Genomic DNA, 20,438 nt, shown 5'->3' with positions numbered 1-20,438 from the left:
CCCTAGTGCTGGCGTTACGGACGGGAAGTACATGGATTTGTCTGATCTTCGGGCTTGTGGAGTCAGACGTTTTTGTGGCTTTGTATATTATGCTATATAAATCTTATTGTCGTAAATTTCAGCCAATTTATACTCTTCGAACTGCAGAAGACGCCGGGAACACGCACAATTGCTATTAATGGTAACGACAGGTGGCCAAACCGAAACGCGCCAAGCGTCTCAAGGCACTGGCACGCCCGCGATAAATTCATAAGGACGTTTCATTCGCTTGTGGCTTAACAATATCAGGCATCTGTGCTAGAGCAAATCCTGCCGTCGAACAATTTTAATGACGTTTATTTAATCATTTATTACGAAATACACTGTTGAAAATGAAGAATATTATTCAGGTTAGAAAGGTTGTCCTTCTAGCCTCCATAGTGAGAAACTCTATGTGTATCACCACACTCCAGCCATAGAGTTTTCTACAAGCTATGACCTGTGCTAGTACCACGAACTACTGTATAGAAAACTGTACTTGTGCTATGGCTGCAACAACAACCAAAAAGTGAAAAAAAAAGAAAGTGTTCTAATTGTGGCGCTAGTAGGTATCTTGCTTCAGAGAAATGTTGTTCGTCTACATGTGGTATAAGCATAAGTAACACGTGCTTACGAGTCAGCTGACGCAAGCGAATACAATCGGAAGTCGTAGCGCAGTTAGCAGGCCGTCGATCGTCTTTCTGGGACACCGATAACGCTTTAACCGGCGTTACGGAGTTATTACAGGGATATTATACGGTGTCTAGAGGCATCACCACCTAACGGCGAATACAATTTCAACGGAGTTTTCGAGGTAGGTGCGCGATGTTCATTAAATCAGGATCAGCATATGTACTACGCGACGTGAAAGGAGCTTCTGGTTGGGCACTTGTTGCGCGTTCCATCTGGAGAAGACTAGAATACGAGCGGTGGAGCCTGCAAATGTGCTTGTTGACGTCGAACTGCAGGGATGCCATTGCTGTCCTTTCATTGGAACAGAGAGCTAAAATTTGTTAAGGGGGGAAGCCGCATTGTCGTCGAAATGTAATGAACAGGGATTGTCCATTTTAATATAGCGGCAGGGCTCCTTCTTTATTTTCTCTGACAGCTTCCACGAGGACATGTCAGCGACTATCAAAAACCACTGCGCTGATGCATACATTACGCCCCAACAACTGCGCATGAAATGAAGTGCTGCTTGTGTTTGGCTGTACACTTGATAACTGCGACATATAGCATGCTCTTAAAAGCTTCATATCTGCAGTGTCGGCTGATTTTCGAAACAAAAGGTAGCACAAGAAAACGAGGCGCACCTCTGCAGGTTACATTGTCTATTTGTGTTAGCGGTTCAGCAGAAATTTTACCATGTCTAATGTCCCAGATTTAGACGTTGATATGCGCCGTACTACGTCTCAAATGTGCAGCATACAAAATGGTTAAAGCATTACGAACATGTCACTAGGTAGGTTGTACACTGCAACAACCTGGTCCGCACTCGTGCTGTGTAGAGAAAAATGAAAGATTGACCAGAAATCGGGTTTGCTACCCTGCACTAGGGGTTGTGGGAAGGAGGCTATTGCTGAGTGCTGCTGGCCGACTTGGTTACTGGAATCATAAAGCATTATTAGCTTTGGTAAAACCTGGACAAGAACATTACTAAAATCTTAACAAAACGCCAAGAAATCGGGACACGTTTCCAGGATTGTGCATGGCCCACCACATAACGTTCAGTTTGCTATTGTAGTTTGTCATGCTTATCATGCTCTGGCCACCAAGACATGTGCTGCATTATTTAAATATATCTCAAGCGGCAGCTAGCTCAACCAGTTTTTTCTCCTTTAAGGTATTCCAGAAGTGGGCTGGAAAACAAGAGCACTGCTCCAGTTTAACTGTATACTTATCAATGGTTTTCGAAGCTGCAAAAGTGTGTCCGCACATGTCAATGCATATAATACCGCTGTCACATGGTCACTTTATATCGTCAATTGAAGTCCATCAGGTTAAACATTTTTTACTTCAATTGGCTCCCTCTTGCAGCTTGCTCAAAGGTGCTAATTGCGACTGATAAATTTGGTCCCAATCTGGCTCAATCGCAATGCTTGGAGGAAAAGGGCTGTAAGAAGTCTGAAAGGGACCTGAGCAAATCGTACTTTCATTTCTCAAATGGGCTGCAGCGTTGTGAGATTTGATAGCCAGCCCCACCGATGATGAAGGCGGGCATCGTGGCGACGAAAAATGAGAAGAAAATTGTATTTGCATTGTGGATACTTGATCATAGTCCTGAGTGGTTCTGGTTAACGTAGGCATCGGGACGGTCTTAAATAACCTCCTGCATAAGCCGAGACAATCAGCAGAAAGGAAAGCGAGGGACCTCCACAGAAAAGCCTGTTTACCCACCCCCCATGGTTTCTTGTGTTGTCATACTCATCTCGGGAAGGGGCTGTTGGTGCGCCCATGGAGGTGCCAGTGCTTGTGTGTTCGGTGCAGTTCTCTTGTTGACTTGGGTCTGCTCAGGCAGTGGCAAATGCTAAAGCAGTGATGTTTTCTTGGAGAGGAGGACAATTGGTTACAGAATGGCAGGCAAACTGCAATGTTGTCCAGACTTGTGACACTGAATTTCAGGCCTATCATAACAAGACACAAGCATAGCATGCAAATACACAGTGGTTGGATGGATTTATGGCAAACCTCTGACGTCTTGTGAGTGAGTGCCTGGAGTGAAAATGCAACGTTGTAGTTCAGTAACGTCAACCTTTTACATTCCGAAAGTTCACGCATAACTATAATGAACCACTGTACGTGGCACTTGCTGCATTACACCCGAGGTGCATGAAGTAAACGTACTGCATTCATAGTTCTTGCAATTTGGAAGAAAGGAAGGACAGTTTGCAGCTTAAGTGATTCGGATGCCATGGGCACATAGGCTGAGAAAACCACTATTGCTCCCTGCCAAGGCTAAAATATTACTTGCAGTTGCGTGGCAAAGTGAGTACAAGAACATCTATTATATCACTAGAAACAATATAGAAAACATCAACCGGGACAATCTGTAATTTTTTCTAGACACCCAACATAAATTTGGGACATTTTGGGATAATGAAGTCCCTGAAAACCAGGTGCAAGCAATTTGGTAGATGCATGTACATAGCCAACACCAATGTTTGGACATTTTATGAAACCAGGATGTGTCCCCACAATCCCAACTCTAAACATTATTACATTGAAGACGAAACACGGAATGCTGCAGTTACCAGCCCTGATAAAAAAAGAAAATATTAAGGTACGGTTCAACTAACTCTAAGCTTGCCAACTGTGAACTGCCTGTGCAAGGCCCTCAGCAGGCCGTGTGCGCACCGAGTCACAATCGGCATAAAATGGCAAGTAGGGCACCCAAGTGCTGTGGGCTTTCCACTAGGGATCATTGCCTTTGTCTTGGGAAGTCTAGTAAAAGAGGTAAAATCTGGTGAAAGCATGCGTGCTTGCCCAGTTGCTAATTGTGCCATATTTGCACCAGCTGTCACACCATTAAAAAAAATATGGTGGCACAATGTGGCATCCCAGTGTTATTTTCGCAACTGAAAAACTGATATGATGGTGCCTAGTTGTAAATGACACAAAAAGAAAAGAATGGTGTGACATGCAAAACAGGAGTTGTTTATAAAATGCTCTTCTGCTGTTGCAAGTTTTACATTGGAAAGACTAGAAGCTGCCTTAATAACAAACCAAAGGAGGATCGTGCACAGGTTCAGGCATTAGCAGGGTCAGGACATCTAGCAGACCATTGTCAAAGATTTGAATGAACAGCAGGGTATGGCAGTGCACATGTACTGGGTAAATTCAAGGTGCCAAAATGAAGGTTAATATATATACAAGGCCTTCAGAATACAAAAAAAAAAATCGACAACTGAACCTTCTAATGAGATTTCAAATGAAGAAATTGATTGCTTCAACAAATAGGATGTGTACTGCATGCTTTATAGGTGGTATGATCAGTTTGGGATGTAATCTTGAACTTGAATATGAGCCTCTTGTGCATGTAATCTTATGTGCAGTATAAAACTGTTTGATGTCCAGGGCCTTTCTTGTGCATCTTGCATTTGTGTTTCATCTTCCATAGTGCTGGAACTATATTTCATAACGCCAGTGCAAGTCCCATGATATGTGCATACGTGCTAGTGTAACATTTACTGGTGTCTCAGGCTGGTTGATTTGTTATACAGGTACTGGACATTGTGCAGAAATATGAGATGTGTTTAAAAAGCGCAGTGAATGGTACCTGAAAGCAACAGAAGTTACTACACTGCACAACACTGCAAAGCTGAGCCACATGATTTTTTTGCCCATTGCCGACAATGGCAGGCTGGCTTTTAGTTCCTTGCGATAGGGTGCAAGCTTGTGTATCTGCTTTTGTTGGCCTCTGTGGTAGATGCACAGAGTATTGCACAATTGAATTTCTCAGCACATCCCTATATGCTTCATTCAAGATGCTTTTCCCCCCTTGTCTTTCTGTTGGTGCTCTGAGCTGCTGCTGTGAGTATGGCTGCCTGTTTTGCAGGGCGGCATCATGTTCAGTTCCATATTTGGCCGGAAACGGGCTCCTGCAGAGCAACCAGCAACAGTCCAAGAGAGCCAGCAGGGTGACTTTGTTGTCTTTGAAAGCACAGGTGTCCACGAACCACTACCAGCTGCAGAGAATCCTCTTGTTAGTGCCTATTTCTTTGCTTTGCATTGATTGATTGCGCGGTTTGTGAGATACTGCATGCTCTGAGCTCAGAAAGCAAGGCCAATGTAATGAAATGTTTGTAGTACTAAATGCTTATTTATTCAAGTTGACTTGAAGGCCTTTGAAAATGGAGTTGGAAAGAGGAAGGGTGCTGTCAAAGATACAGTTGAATTACATCACAACATTGATGCTTTTTCTGACAAAACTTCATCACGGAATTTCGTAGATGTGAAATTTACAAATAGTTATGAAACTTGTTTTAAGAGGAAGCTTTAGCTTGGCGGCTCGTATCTAAGTACATGGGAAAGAAGGAGCGAATTCTTGATTTAAGTCATTCATATTGTTGAGCCGCCTCCTCGGACTAACGAAGAAGACGACGATGGCCAGGACATTGTGCATGTTCAGCCAGCTTGGCCATCCCTGTAAGTAGTCTCTGCTTATAATCGTACTGTGCTTTCATCTATTTGATGTCCCGTCCACGTTGGTGGAGGTGCTGATTACTCCCGCCGCACAACAGAGCTCATAAGCGGTTGGCGCTGCGGTGCGACCACCGTGGCAGACCAGCACCCAAAGTCTGCACTGCAGACCAAGATTGTTTTAGTCCATCCTCAAGACTCTCGAATGTTCAACGGGACTGATGGTGTCATCGTTGAGGAGTGGCTGACAATATGAATGAGTGAGAGATCACAATCAGTGGGCCCTGACAGTCCTGATGGCCACTGTGGTCTTTTATCTGAATAGAAGGGTGAAGTTGTGGTATGACGATCATGAGGCCAAACTTGGGGGCTGGGATACATTTAAGCAAAAGCTCTGTGACCTGTTCGGTAAGGCCTCCAGTCGCAAAATCACTGCAAAGAAACAGCTGTGAACTCGTGCCCAAACATGTGCAGCACAGGATGTGGTGGTGCTGTGTCATAAAGCTGACAGCGACATGCCAAAGTGTGACAAGGTAGGCCATGTCCTGAAGGGGATAGCGGATGACATATTCAATCTGCTCATGTGCAGAAATTGTGCTACCATCGATGCCGTGGTCGAGGAGTGCCAGCGCCTTGAGCCGGCCTAGAGCCGTCATATTGAGTGACCAAAAAATTTGCCCAGCTTCCCAACACTGCCGCGACATCTTGTGCAGAGCGGCTGCCATCTCACCTTTCACCGCATTCAACCGAATTAGAGGATTGTCTGCCGTGAAAACGAAGTGATAGCTCCAGCTTTAACAACAGCCAGCTCTAACACCGGTGACTCAAGTGCGCCAGTGGTTTCACTTGTCCAGGTCATCATGCGAAATGAACTCTCGAATCTCGGGGTTTATGCTGCTTGTGCTGTGGACAGTTGTACGTCCACTTCTGCGAGCCCGACATCGTTATCTCATTACCAAAGGAGTGCTCCATGACCTCGGAACCCTGCTGATTGGAGAACTGAAGACGATTGACCTACCTGCTTTAACTGCCGCTGTGTCGGGCACATTACTCGCTACTGTAACAACTGCTGGTCATTCCCACAAAGTACTTCATCCTTTGCCCATGCTTGCCACCTGGATTGCGGCCCTTTTGAGTCACCATTTGCTGCATGCCCATACAATCCTCACGCTGCCACGACATGGTCCAGCTGCTCACCGTCACCTAGAGGTCACCAGTGGCTTTCACAACCTTTCAGTTGTATATACTTCCACTCACTGCCACCTCACTACATGAAGTTGCCGGGAAACCGTGGCTCCTTCACTTTGGAAAACTTGACGATGCAGCACCTGGAGGTAATGCTGCATCCATGACTCCGTTCCAAAACCCCCTAGTTACTCTGCCAACTTGGCTCGACAGAAGTTTGCACCAACACTGGTGGCCACGGCATAGGTGCAGTCCTCGCCCAACGCCACGGCGACCAGGGACGTGTCATTGCCTGTGCCAGCGGCCTCCTCTCTTCGTTGGAACGGAATTTTTCAATAACTGAGTTTGACTGCCTCGCTTTAGTCTGGGCTGTGGCAAAATTCCGCCCTAACTTATATGGCCGTATGTTTTCTGTCATCATGTACCACCACGCTCTTTGCTGGCTCTCGTCACTGAAGAATCCTACAGGAAGGCTTGGTCGCTGGGCTTTACGGTTTCAGGAGTATTCATTTGATATTCTTTACAAGTCTGGCTGGATGCACCAAGATGCTGACTGTTTATCACACTACCCTGTCTACGAGCGGGATATCGGTGACTTCGTCATGGCTATTTCAGATCTGGCCAACATCTGCACTGAACAGAAAAGTGACCACACGTTACGATCTATAATAGGCCACCTCCATTCTCGTCAGCCCAACCCATCACTTCGTCTGAGCTCCATGACTATATTCTTTACCATTGTAGTACCGCTCCCGATGGCCCGGGGCTTCTGCTTTTTCTCCCCAAGCAACTTTGTGCAACTGTTCTCAAAGAACTTCACAATGTCCCAACCACTGGCCATCTTGGAGTGTCTCGCACATACAAGCCTGTGCAGCGCTGGTTTTTCTGGCCTGGTCTGTACCGATCAGTTCGACACTACATTGCTGCGTGTGACTTTGACGCCATGTTGCTGCATGTGACTTTTGTCAGCAATGTAAATGGCCCTCGGCATTACCTGCAGGCCTTCTACAGCTCACTGACAGCCCACTGACATACCCATGGAGCCATTCTACTGCGTCGGTCTCGCAGTGGGTTGCAGTTGAGACTGAGCTTTGCCCAGTAGTTGGGCCACTGACGTCGCCGATTTCCTACTTCATGATGTTATCCTTCATGATGCCCCTAGGCAGCTGCTGACAGACTGAGGCCACTACTTCTTGTCCAAAGTTCTCCCTGACCTCCTTCGTTCCTGTTCTGTGGGGCACAAGCTCACTACTGCATACCATCTGCAGACCAATGGGATCATCGAGAGCTGAACCTCATCTTAACTATTATGCTGGTGATGTATGTGTCTGACAATTATCAGGACTGGAACAGCACTTTGCCATACATCACGTTCACGTACAACTCATCCCGTCACAACACCACCAGTTTTTTTCCATTATGCCTACTTTTTGGCCACCACCCAGCATTGCCTTTCGACACGTTACTACCTGCTGCCATACAACATAGCACAGAGTATGCCCATGAGGCTGCCGCATTAGCCCATCTGGCATGTCAGATCTCTCATGAGCGACTCGACTCACAATTATTTCAGAAGGACCACTATGACCGTAACCACCAACACCTCTGCCTTTCTCTGGGATCTCTTGTACTTCTCTGGACTCCATCTCATCACGTAGGACTTTCCAAAAATATTTTGTCGCATTACAATGGAGCTTACAAGGTTTTACGGCAACTTAGTGACATTAATTATGAGATCGTGCCACTGGACACTTCTTCACCACCTACCCTGTCATCTCAGGACGTGCACGTATCCATGTTGAAGTCACAATTTTTTGCCGCCTCCTGCTCATGTAATCAGTCTGCACCGAGATGGCGCTTCACCCGCCAGGGAGGTTAGACGTTACGAGCCACCTCCTTGGACTAACGAAGAAGGCAACGATGGCCAGGTCGTTGCACATGTTCAGCCATCTTGGCCACACCATGCTTAGCTGATTGATTTTGTTACGCGAATGAAGGATTAAGAACTGGAGACTATTCACAAAGTATATTTACAAAGGATAACTGCAGCACTGGCCAATTCAGCTGACAGCTCGAGAGCCAGAGAGCGTTCGTCATCTTCGTCGGGGCGCCCGTGTGCATCGTCCAGAAGAACCACGCAATATGCATGTGCATTTGAACCCGAATATATTGTTATGGGGATGTTGGGAGTATCGACTGAATATATTTACAGTGTATATACAAGCAAAGTCAATATTGTCAAGATGGCTGACCAGCAACAAGACGCAGCAGCCAGCGTCTCGCGATCTTCTTCCTCTCTCTCTTCTGTCATCCTTCCGTAACAGGACACACGGGTGGTGAAGTGCCGTCTCGGCGCATGGTAGGCAAAGAACTGCGAGCGAAGTATGGCTTCAGCCGTGAAACCTGCATGGCGTCAACAGGCGGCCGACTTGAGGCTAGATGAAACTGTAATGGCGTGATCTCGTAATTGACGTCGTTAACTTGACGTCGGACTTCATAAGGCCCTGTGTAGTGAGAGAGGAGCTTCGGGGAGAGGCAGACCCGACGACATGGTGACCAAAGCAGCACCCAAGCACCTGGGGCAAACTGAACATTGTGATGGCACAGGTTGTGACGCTCTTTTTGAAGATTCCGTGAGGCCAATAAGTGAGATCGGGCGACTTGACGCGCCATGTGAGCGCAATCGATGACTTCACGAGCGTACTCAGTGGCAATGCGGGGCACAGAAGGTAGGATCGTGTCAAAGGGCAAAGTGGGGTTGCGACCATACAAAAAATAAAAGGGTGAATATGTCGGGACAAGTTATAAGCGAATGTCACGTAGGCCAGCGTGGCGTCCCAGTCGCGGTGATCGTTGGAGACGTACATCAACAGCATCTCTGTAAATTTTTGGTGTAGATGTTTTGTAAGACCGTTCGTTTGTGGGTGGTAGGCAGTGGAAAGCTTGTGCCCAGTGGCACAACAGCGGAGGAGGTCGTCCACAACTCGAGACAAGAACAAGCGGCCACCGTCTGTAAGTAACTGTTGAGGTGCACCGTGCTGGAGAATGATGGCGTGAAGGGGAAAATCGGCGAAGTCAATTGCACAACTAGTCAGCAACGCCTTTGTGATCGCGTAGCGTGTTGCATAATCAGTCACGACAGCGATCCACTTATTCCCTCTAGTCTGAAAAGGGCCAAGCGGGTGAAGGCCAACGCGAAAGAAGAATGGTTCAGGGGTGGCAGTCAGCTGACAGGTGGCAGGCGAGGTTTCTTCCGGCGCTGACACAATTCGCAAGTTGCTACATAACGATGCACAGAGCGGTAGAGACCCGACCAGAAGAACCGGCGTCGTACACGGTTGTATGTACGCAAAACTGCAAGGTGTCCGCCGTCGGTGCCTCGTGAAGTCGTTTGACAATGACGGATTGCAGATGGCGAGGAAGGACAAGGACAACTCAGGGCCGTCAGGGTTGATATTGCGGCGGTAGAGGATGCTGTCATGCAGCACAAACATGCGTCATGTGCCGTCAGTGCTGCCTGATGCCTGATTGCACTCCGGCGATGATGGACTGTAAGGATGCATCGCTTTGTTCAGCGTGCCTGTCGGTCATGTCAGTCAAAGCGATCACTCAGGTCACCGGATCATGCGCAACAGGATAGGGAGGATTCACGGGGTGATGCGAGAGGCAGTCAGCGTCCTTGTGCAGGCATCCAGACTTATGGTTGACAACAAGCGAAAATTCCTGGAGCCGCAACGCCCAGTGACCAAGCCGTCCTGTGGGGTCCCGGAGGGAAGACAGCCAGCAGAGGGCATTGGGGTCTGTAACAACTGAAAACATGCGGCCATACAAATATGGCAGGAACTTGGCAACCGCACAAACTAAAGCCAAGCACTCCCGCTCAGCGACGGAGTAATTTCTCTTGGCAAGTGACAGCAGGCAGCTGGCATAAGCTATCACGCACTCAGTACCATTCTGCTGTTGGGCGAGAACAATGCCGGTGCTGAGGCCGCTTGTATCAGTGTGGACTTTGGTCAGTGCAGATGGATCAAAGTGGGCAAGTATGGGAGGGGTGGTCAGAAACCCAATGAGAGCGGCGAAAGCGTGAGCTTGCTAAGGGCCCCACGAGAACGGCTTGTTCTTTAGATCTGTCAAAGGCCGAGCAACGTCGGCAAAGTTTTTGACCAAACGGTTAAAGTAAAAACACAGGCCGACGAAGCTGCGCATGTCAAAAGCAGAACGTGGCACAGGGAAACTGTACAGCACGAACTTTTTCCAGATCTGGTTGGACACCGGATACATTAACGAGGTGTCCGAATACGGTAGTCTGACGGTAATCTGAGCTACAAGGGCTGCTCTAGACTACTTGAAGATAGCCATACTAGATGCAAGGCTTTAAGGAAACCAATGTGTTAGTGTATATGTGCATCCCTTTTTCCTATCCTCTTCGTCATCTTCTATCACTCTTTTTTTGTCCCCTTTCCTTTTTACCCTGTGCGGAGTAACAGGCCAGAGCATGCTAGCTCAGGCCAACCTCTCGGCCTTTCTAATAAATTGTCTCTCTCTCTCTCTCTCTTTCTGTACACTTTTCTTTTCAATGACAGTGGTAAGTTTCCAGTCAGGATTTGGTAATACCTGCCCTATGCAGTCCAACCCATCTTTAATTTTCTGTAAATGTCCTCATGATCAGGTACCCTGCCAGTAATTGAACTATATAGATGTACTTCTGCACCGACTCTTGAGGCTGACTAGAGATCATGAATTATTGTTTCCTTGCCAGGCTATTGAGCATTATCTTTGGATTCTGCATATTAATCTTGAACCCTACTTTTACACTTCCTCGGTTAAGGTCCTCTTTCGTTTGTTGCAGTTTATTCCCAGTTTTTGTGAACAGGACAATGTCATGTGCAAACCAAAGGTTGTTGAAGCATTTGCTGTTGATGCTCAGAAACGTACGTACCATAGGTACAAACATGGATATCCCCCACAAAAGCACATGAAGTACCCTAAGAAAGCACATTAAACACAAGAAAACACATTTGGCTCAGGGTGGCGATTACTGTTAGCTGCTGCATATGGTCTTGGTGTTAGATTTTTGCTGAAATATTTGCTACATGTTTGTGAAATCATTACACTTTGATGCTCTGAGCAGACTTACCATGCAGAATGCCTTTTCACGTTTGCATTTCGTACTTAATTGAATTCTTCATCGTTTGGATCTTAGAAGTGTCATGTGCATCACAAAGGACTAACCTCCGCCTTGCTGCCAGTGCCCATCCGCTTTGGCTGGCACTGGCTCGCCTTCAAATATATTGTGCGGCTTCTACCTTCTGTACCATTAGAAAAAAAGATACTCAAAATGGGTAAAACTTTGGCATTGTGCATTTCCAAGCAGGTCACAAGGAATTTCAGATTGTGAGAACTGCAGCGGAAACGGCAGTTAATCGATTTATGCAGTGGAATTGCATTGGCGGCCCAGTGCTAACTCACACGTTCATTCAGCCGGGCATTTGGTGAATTCATTGACTAGTGTACACATTTCCATTAACAAATTCGCGACTAATCTTCCTGAGGCAACTTTGATGGCACTTATTCGACAATTTAACATGTACATATTCATTGGTAGCAAGATCACTACAATATGTACTGGCATCACACCGTGTGGAGTCGCTTGAGTCTGCACTGATGATTTCTGCCTAATATTGAGGTACAGCCAGAGTAGAAATAAAAAGAAAATGATTGAGACATTGATTTTAGCCAGCAAAACGAAGCGGCTCCATAACACTAGCTCTACTTTGTATAACTGGCCTTTGTTGCGATTGTCTGTAAGACGCTTCCTGCACATATGCGGACTAGATTGTCGTAAACTCTGGTAACATGATGTACATGTCTCCTCAGGTAGAGGCCTGCTCCTTTCTTGCATCTGTTACTGCTGAAGTAGTGATGTGGTAGTCGAACAAAGGGAAAATCACAGCCGGAAATTTCAGCCATCCTTGCTATAAGGTATTGTCTGCTGCTACTTGCTTCACGAGCGTGCTTTCAGAAGCACCCACCAGGTGGCCATTAGTGGTGCCCCTGTGCATATAAGCAGCTGCATCACATTGTAGACACCATATGCTAGATCATTGCGCACCAGCTCAGGGTGGTGACTGAAGCGAAGCAAAATAAAGAAATGCTTTCTATTAATTGTTGCTGTCACACCGCTGCCTTATTGCTTTCATGTAGCCATCAAGAAAGTCGTGTAGCCATGTTAGTTCTTTTAAACCACTTTTGAGAGTGCTGTTGTTGCCTGCGCAAGTGTAAAAAATTTTGGGAAGTAATAAATCCGATACCATAGTCATCATCCCTTGTGTCGATAACGAAAGACGGTGAGCTTCTCCTGCAGTCCGATGTTGCGGAAAAATTAAACACTTTCTTCTGTTGGGTTTTCACATCAGAAGAACCAGTGACACCACATCTGAACTTTTTCAGCTTAAATACTTCAATGAATGACCTCAAAGTCACTCGCGAAGGTGTGGAAGCCACTATATATCATCTACCAGTTAATTCGGCACCCAGACCAGATGACATCTGCGCAGAATTGCTAAAGCTTACAAAACCAGCTATATCATGTATCTTGGTTGCTATTTTTCAACAGTCAGTTGATACAGGATGCGTGCCTGATGCCTGGAGTTGTGCATGCGTGATTCCCATTTTTAAATCTGGTGATCCCTCCTTAGTCTCAAACTACAGGCCCACTTACAAGCATATGTTGTAAATTACTTGAGCACATCATATCATCCACCATCATGAAATTCTAACAGATTACAATTTCTTCTCTAGCAATCAGCGTGGTTTCCTTCGTGGTTGTTCCTGTGAAACTCAACTATTTGAATTGGTAACTGACCTCCACGAAGCCGTTCATGGTGGACAATTCAGGGAATCCCTGTTGAGAAAGTATCCACATTTAAATATCTCGGAGTTCACTTATCCTCTGATTTATCTTGGAACGAGCACATTAATACCATAACCAGTAAGGCATTCAGAACACTCGGCTTCATTAAACATAACTTATACTTGGCGAACTCTGCTACTAAGTTATTAGCATACACTACACTTGTTCGTCCAAAGGTAAAAGTAAACATCCATTATTTGGAATCCGCATCAAACCTATCTGATCGATCACCTTGAAGCAGTACAAAATAAAGCAGCAAGATATATCACAAAATATACTCGCAAAACTACAGTGTTACTGATATCAAGGAATCACTTTCATTGCCCTCTCTTCAAAACCGCCGACTAATAACATTAGCACATTTTCATGCACTTTATCATAGTAGATCCCTGTTCTGCGAATCTTACATCAATGCAGCTCGCAGTATTTTTCAGCGTTTTGATCACCCATTTAAAGTGCAACCCTTTTTTGCTTGCACTAATCTGTATTGTCATTCACCATTACTTTTGGCTATATATCGTTGGAATAAACTACGAAGGGACATTGTATCTGCCATTAACCATGATGTTTTTGTTAACAAGTTGAAGATTTTCCTAAATGTGTGATTATTTCTGTGTTGAGTGCTTACTTGTGTATGTTATTCTTTCTGTATATAATTATGTCACTGTATCTTACCAATGTTCTTTTTTACACGTTTGTAATTGTAACTGGCTCCCCCCTATGTAATGCCCGAATGGGCCTTTAGGGTATATGAATAAATGTGAGGGCTCACGCAGTGTTCAATATGTTGTTTGCATTTTTCAGCAAGACTTTAGGACAAGGAAAAAATAACTAGGATAAATGCAGTGGGCTTGAAACTGTTGAATTGTATGTTTTCGAATGTGATGCACAGTTTGACATGTGATGTCATGCAATTATAGAAGTATTTTCTAAGTTAAATAATTAGTTTGGACTAGTTAGCTAATGAGTGATGACTGAAGTTTTCTAGTTTACGCTAGGTGGTTACAAGCAAAACACTGTTGCTCCCATCTTCGTATCCTGTAGCCTCTTTCTTAAATAGCTCAGTCGGTGTTAGCTGGAACACACTGTTGAAGAACCAGAGTTATCACTGTGATTAAGCACACAGAATTCATGAATTTGTTTAATGCTATGGCAGAAAGAAAGATTGGCACAGTTAGATAGATGTGGTTGCTTTTAATGAACAGCATTTTGTTTTGTCATTGTAAACATCTTTTTGTCTGTTCAGCAGGAGATACTGGTACCTTAATATCATTGTGATTTTGCAAGAGCCCATAAAATCCTTCTTGTCCATATATCACCTCACAAAGTTTTTCAAAACTGCCTTTGGTCGTACCAATGAAATGCAAGCAGCAATGTGTGTGGCAAACAACATGATTAGCACAGCCTGCTGCATATGCTCAGTTCAGGCGATAGGTGGGAGGATGCATGTTCCACTGCAATATACCTGGTCCTGGTTTACTGCATAGTTGTTTAGCATACTGCCAGCACAGCTGTTTATGCCACATGGTATCGCCAAAGGCAGAGAGTGCAAGCTAAGCTCAAGCTTGACTTTATGGCATATGCTGCTTTCTTCTTTTTCTTTACGCATTGTATAAGACCTCCTTCATTTCTTTCAAACACAAATTGGAATTAGGGGCCTACTTACCTGTCCAAAATAAAGCCGACCTATGAACCTTCTCTATGCCAACTTTTGGATGTTTTTGTGCAGAATATGCTTTTGAATGTCTGCTTGCCTTATGAGGCTGCACACTGAGCAAGCTGCGGTAGACCAAATTGCACCTTCTAGTGCGATTGCTGAAGCTATTGACATCAGTGCTTGGCATTGACTTTTGCATTGCTCCATACCTTTTCTTCTCTCCATTCAAAAATGTAGGCTAAAAGGTTTGTGGAGCAGAGAGTGTATAGGCACTGGTGCAAAGATGGTGAAATACCAGTTGATCAGACATCGCACAGACTTCTTAGCTGAAAGCACAATTACAAAATACCTCACCTGCAGCATGGAGGTATAGTTATGTTTCACTTGAATGAATGATTTTATTGTGATGGCAATTACATGGACACTCCAGGTGAATTTTCACCACTGCCGTCAATGTGAAGTTCCGTGTAAAGTCCATGTGCAGTAAATTCGTGGTCACATGCTGCATGCTGTAGGTGCAAGGGTGAGCCAAGTAGGTTGGTGGCGTGACATTGCACATTGCAGTGGAGGACGGCAGGTAGGATCTGCCTGTTTGTTGCGTGTGCAAGTGCGTTGCGAGGAAGTGGTGGGATGTGCATGCGCTAGGAGGGGGCAGGTTTCATGCTTCCCCTCTCCTACTGCGGCCTCGTCTGCGTATGGCGCAGGCCATTTGCTCACTGTGGGCAATTTTTTGCTCGCTGCTAGTGCTGCTGTTCATCGCATCACCGTCTTGACAGCGAGTGTCTGCGGTCATTGGGTGTGATTTTGTTGCTCTCTTGTGGCACCTTGAAAAGAAGTTTGGCGACTGGTACAATCCAGCGGCTCTGTATGCAAACACAGATGGAACCATGCTGTTAAGCTTGGGTGGGATCAGTGATAGTTGAGCAAGTCAGTATGAGGTCATGATGGTTACACAGGGCAAGGGAACATTTACATGTGGAAAAAAGAACAGGAAAGGACAAGGTGCCGACTTCCAACATATTGTCTCGTGCAACAACGCACACACAGACACACACACACACACACACACTGCAAAGATCACAAAAAGAAAATTAGAAACAAGCAAAAACCAGCGAAAAACGGTGGTGGGATGCTGATGGTTGTCAAGGTGTACATAGTGGTGTGCTTCTTGCACCACACCTTAGTGCTTTCTACTGAATCAGCAGTGGCATGTCTGTTGCACATGATGCCGTTTCTGTCTGCATATTTTCAGTGGATAGTAGCTTTGTCCATATTGTCTGCATCATGTAGGTAATCTGATCCATGTGTGTGCACATGCATATAAATGTTTTATGCTGAGCCTATTCCAGGTTTCTGGTTCTTTCTATTTTTTTCAGGTGAATATAGAAACTCAGCGGTCTCCGCCTCCTACAAGCCAGCCACATGGCATTGATGGTGTGCCCTTTCAACTCAACACCAGCCTGGCTCAGTCTGGTACCACCGCTGGTGATGTGGACGCGCTTCTTCGCAGGTTGCGTGCCATGGGTGACCTGTCCTGGACTGAATACGACTACAGTGTTGAGAGGCGCATACTGCATGACTATGCCTAGGGGCTGATTCTGTATGCATACTGCCACCATGCATATCGACCTCCAAACAAGGTCTTTGTGCATTTGTGATGTGTAAAAATCACGGTTTTATTGAACAGTTGCAAATACATGACCTGTGATAAGGTGAATAGTAGATACGTGTGGCAGAATGAAAGGAGTTTTCTTCTGCTTGCAAACATGTGCTGCCTTGTGTGCACAGGACTTGGATGGTGCAAGTGCATCAGGCAAATAACTGTTGGCACAAAATACTTGCTTGCCCTTGGAATGCCTGGCACACATTGTCTCTAATGTAGATGACATGTGTGAGGAACTACAGCCAGAGGCTTTATTCACTCCTGCGGTGTCACGGTTTTGTGACAGAAGCTGACAATGGATATTACTTAATGCAATAGTCACTAGTGCGGGCCATACATGGTGCTTATACAGTGTTTGCGCACCTTTGGGCACATGACACATCTAAGCGCTCTCTCTGTACGTAATTATTCTTCTAATGCATGTCTACTTATGCATGTATACTGTATGATACTGTCTTATTAATGTAATCAATGTTCTAGAAATAATTGCAGTATTGTAATTAGTGGAAATATGTTCCCTAGCGATAAAAGAAAGATAGCTGGCCACTTCTCTGCATGCATTATGGATAATTAGCTGACACCGCATAAGGTTGTTGGAGTGCTGAAGTAGGTGTAACTAGACCAGATGTCTATAGAAAATTAATATAAATTGTAATTGTTTATTGTTAACAACAAAGTGACCAATTGTCTGTAGTAAAGGCACAAGGCTTGTTTTGACATAGCTGCCAGAATGAAATCTGTGTTGACACCTGTTATTCTGTGTTTAAATAAAGAATGTCAATTTTTGTAAAGCTATCTTGAAACTTTGAATGGTGGTAAGTGCAACACATGGCGACAATTTTTCCCATCATTTGTACTGGCACTTAAGGGGACAGCAATTGAAACATGGGAGAAAATGTACACATGTGGAAACCGTTGTTCAAGTACAAAAATGAAGCACAAAAATGGCTCTTGAATATTGAAGAGACCATGCTTTCAATTTGGGAGGTTCTGTGAAGCTGGAGCTTTCCAGTAGAAAACACATTGAGCTCGTGGGGTCTCGGCTGCACTTGTTAACCCAGGAGACGACAGTACAGTAGTGGAAACACCATAGGCGGAAAGTTTTCATTATTCCGGGGGGGATGGGGGGGGGCGAACAGATTTCCGACCCCACCCCCCACACACACAGAGGAAGAATTGTTCACTCAAGTGATGACCTTACATGAGTATCTACAAGACACCACAGGAGACAATTCAATTTCACAGCCGAAATCCCCTTGCATGACTTTTATTGGATGAGCCATGCGACAAGCTTATTCAGTTAACACGTTAGGGAGATATGCATGTTTTGTGTGTAATAAGTCGCCTTGCTGTAGCTACTAGTCCTGCCGTAGCTGCGAATGACTATGCGTAGCTGACGCTTACGCGGCCAGCGTGCCGCATCTAACTGTTGGTTATCATTGGTGGGTGCAACGATAAAGGCTGAGCAGGGATGGCTGATAGCTTCATTGCGCACTGTCTTCCTTCCTGGGCTGTCTTCCTGCGCCCCCAGTGTTGCAGATCGTGTAGTCTAGGTTAACAGACAGGGTAATAGGACATCGTTGACAGAGGCCGTCCTGTAGTGGACAGAAAGGTGGGTGGATAGTGATGATTCTAATTTTCGGAGTCACGGTGAATCGCGTAGCTGTACAAACCGTTCATCCCCACTGCCGGCGTTCTTCATAATGCCAGGGTTTTAATAGTGAGCGCTCGTGGTCATACAGTTTTGATATTTACAGGTTTACATGGTCCATACATTACACTATGCTTATTGTTTGAATTAGTAAGTGAATGGTTATCGCAATTTATTCGGCCAATATAGCTAACGTATAGACTCGTGTTAGGACTGCACTTTTTTGTTGCCATTATAACGAGTCTTAGATGGGACCGGGACATTTGATCTGATTTTGCCAACTACGAGTATGAAATCCACTGTAAACCTTTGCAATCGCCTCTAACCATCTTGTAGCGACGCGCGAAATTATGCAGCGCACTAAAATTCGCTATTTGAGTGCGATCGGAACTAGCACACCGAACTCGATTGCTTCTCCGCTGGATTCTTAAAAAAATGGTTGTCAAGTTGGGGCAAGGCCCTTACACGGATTTATACGGTAAGATTCTTCTTTCGTGTAATCATCTTGTAATTTGCTATCAGTAATTATGCTTCGCCTTTCCAGCGACCCTGCAACCTATTTTTTCTTCTTTTCTTTTACTGCTAATGCGAGTATAAGCGTTGATGTGCATGGCTACCATTGATTTCGATTTCGAGTAAATCGTACTTGGCCTCATTTCGGTTACTGAGTAAATTAGATTATATTTATGACCTCTGCATGCAAGTGGCGATCGATGTTTAATTCCATTCTTAATAAATGTAAATTATTGGAAGAGTTGTTAGCGTTGCCTAGTGTAAAGAGAAGCAATACTGAGACATAATTCACTTGCATTTCACATGCCTTTGATAAAAGACTTTGCCGAAGGTGTCACTGAAGTCTGCAGGTTTGTTTCAAGGTCAAAAAAAGTACGCCAAACAATTTGAAGCGAGGTGAACATACAGCAACATATTCACCCTCTAGACGGAAGCTATCCTATGCCGTTAGAAATAATTGTTAGTTCCATCTAGTTCGGAAAGACTTCTCCGATGCATGAGACAGGCAGCCGAGACCGTGAACTGTTTGGTGTACCTCCCTGCAGACATGACTAGGGAATTTGCGGTAAGTGCTGAGATCTTTTTCATTTTCTAGTTTTCTTTTCTGTTCCACACTACTTTAAAGTGCTTTTCAATTCCGGCAAAAATATATCATGTATCTAGCCATGTTCAAGGCCGCTTGCATACAGGAGACTCTGAAACCACGATGTTGGAACCATTGAGAAATACTATGCCATGCCACCTGCCGCGATCATCAAAACCTGTGTACCAGGGATAATTCAAGCCTGTTTTCAGGCATCTGAGATATACTAAATGGATATACTAAGAACTCGGAGTTATACTCAATAGACCCATGTATAAACTTATCAATGCCGGAAACTCTAAGAGACAACAGAAAATTTGAAACTTTGGTACACCGGCTGCGTCTTGGTACTGCTTTTACGAGACACTTCTTGTACAGAATAAAACTTGTCTCTAGCCCGCAGTGTTCTTGTGGCCATCCAGACGAAGATGTGCATCATCTTCTTCTCGAGTGCTCGAAATACGATACACAAAGAACGGTACTGCAAGCTAATTTGTTTATATTAGACAGAAGACCATTCACTCTAAAAAAGATACTTGGCCCATGGCCAACTGCGGGCCTTCAAAAAAGAGCGCTTCTTGCTCTGAAAAAGTTTTTAGAGGAGACCAACATTTTGGGGAAATATTAAGTATTGGATGATCCGAATACGCTAAATGAGTTACATAAACGTTCGTGGTGCGTAGTTGGTTTATGTGGTGATCGCAACTTTTACGCAATACGTATAATTCTGTCCTGCACTTGGAGTGTATTACAAGTGTTGTTGTGTGTTTTGGCTGTTCAAAACATCGGACTTCATATATGCGTACTTGGACTGAACTCATGCACAGAACTTTGCGACTCGTGTACTGTTGGACTATATTTTTTATTGATCCGGTGTTCTACTGAGTGTTACATTTAGTGTCGCTATTCTCCCTTTTTGCGCAAATTTGTTTCGTCAGCCAAGTGACAAGGAGTAGCCGGTGCCACCACATAAAGGCGCCAACCTCTCCTACCATTCACTTCAATAAAAAAAAATAAAATTAGAAATGGCTCTACCGACATGCCTCGCACTGACTTTCTAATAAGAGCCCACTCCTCCCCCCCTCCCAATATATTACTGTGCTAAAGGAAGAGAAA

The 20,438-nt window shown here is 44.9% G+C and overlaps 1 protein-coding gene across 1 annotated transcript; it reads left to right on the top strand.

Annotated features, from left to right (window-relative positions):
- The first annotated feature begins 654 nt into the window (after positions 1-654).
- Positions 655-17,370, top strand: LOC142573234 (uncharacterized). The gene is made up of 3 exons (XM_075682833.1): positions 655-832; positions 4,574-4,720; positions 16,289-17,370. The coding sequence occupies exons 2-3, from the start codon at positions 4,583-4,585 to the stop codon at positions 16,499-16,501; spliced, it is 351 nt and encodes a 116-aa protein (XP_075538948.1). The 5' UTR covers positions 655-832; positions 4,574-4,582; the 3' UTR covers positions 16,502-17,370.
- The last annotated feature ends 3,068 nt before the right edge of the window (positions 17,371-20,438 follow it).

The sequence above is a fragment of the Dermacentor variabilis genome, chromosome 2, assembly GCF_050947875.1.
Source record: "Dermacentor variabilis isolate Ectoservices chromosome 2, ASM5094787v1, whole genome shotgun sequence".
In the NCBI taxonomy this organism is placed as follows: Eukaryota; Metazoa; Arthropoda; class Arachnida; order Ixodida; family Ixodidae; genus Dermacentor; species Dermacentor variabilis.
This window is presented reverse-complemented; position numbering and strand designations above follow the sequence as displayed.

Bases quoted from the DNA above. Each gene is read 5' to 3' on its own strand.
- LOC142573234 (XM_075682833.1), top strand. From the start codon at position 4,583: ATGTTCAGTTCCATATTTGGCCGGAAACGGGCTCCTGCAGAGCAACCA. The intron at 4,721-16,288 runs GTTAGTGCCTAT...TATTTTTTTCAG, and splicing joins CAGCTGCAGAGAATCCTCTT to GTGAATATAGAAACTCAGCG.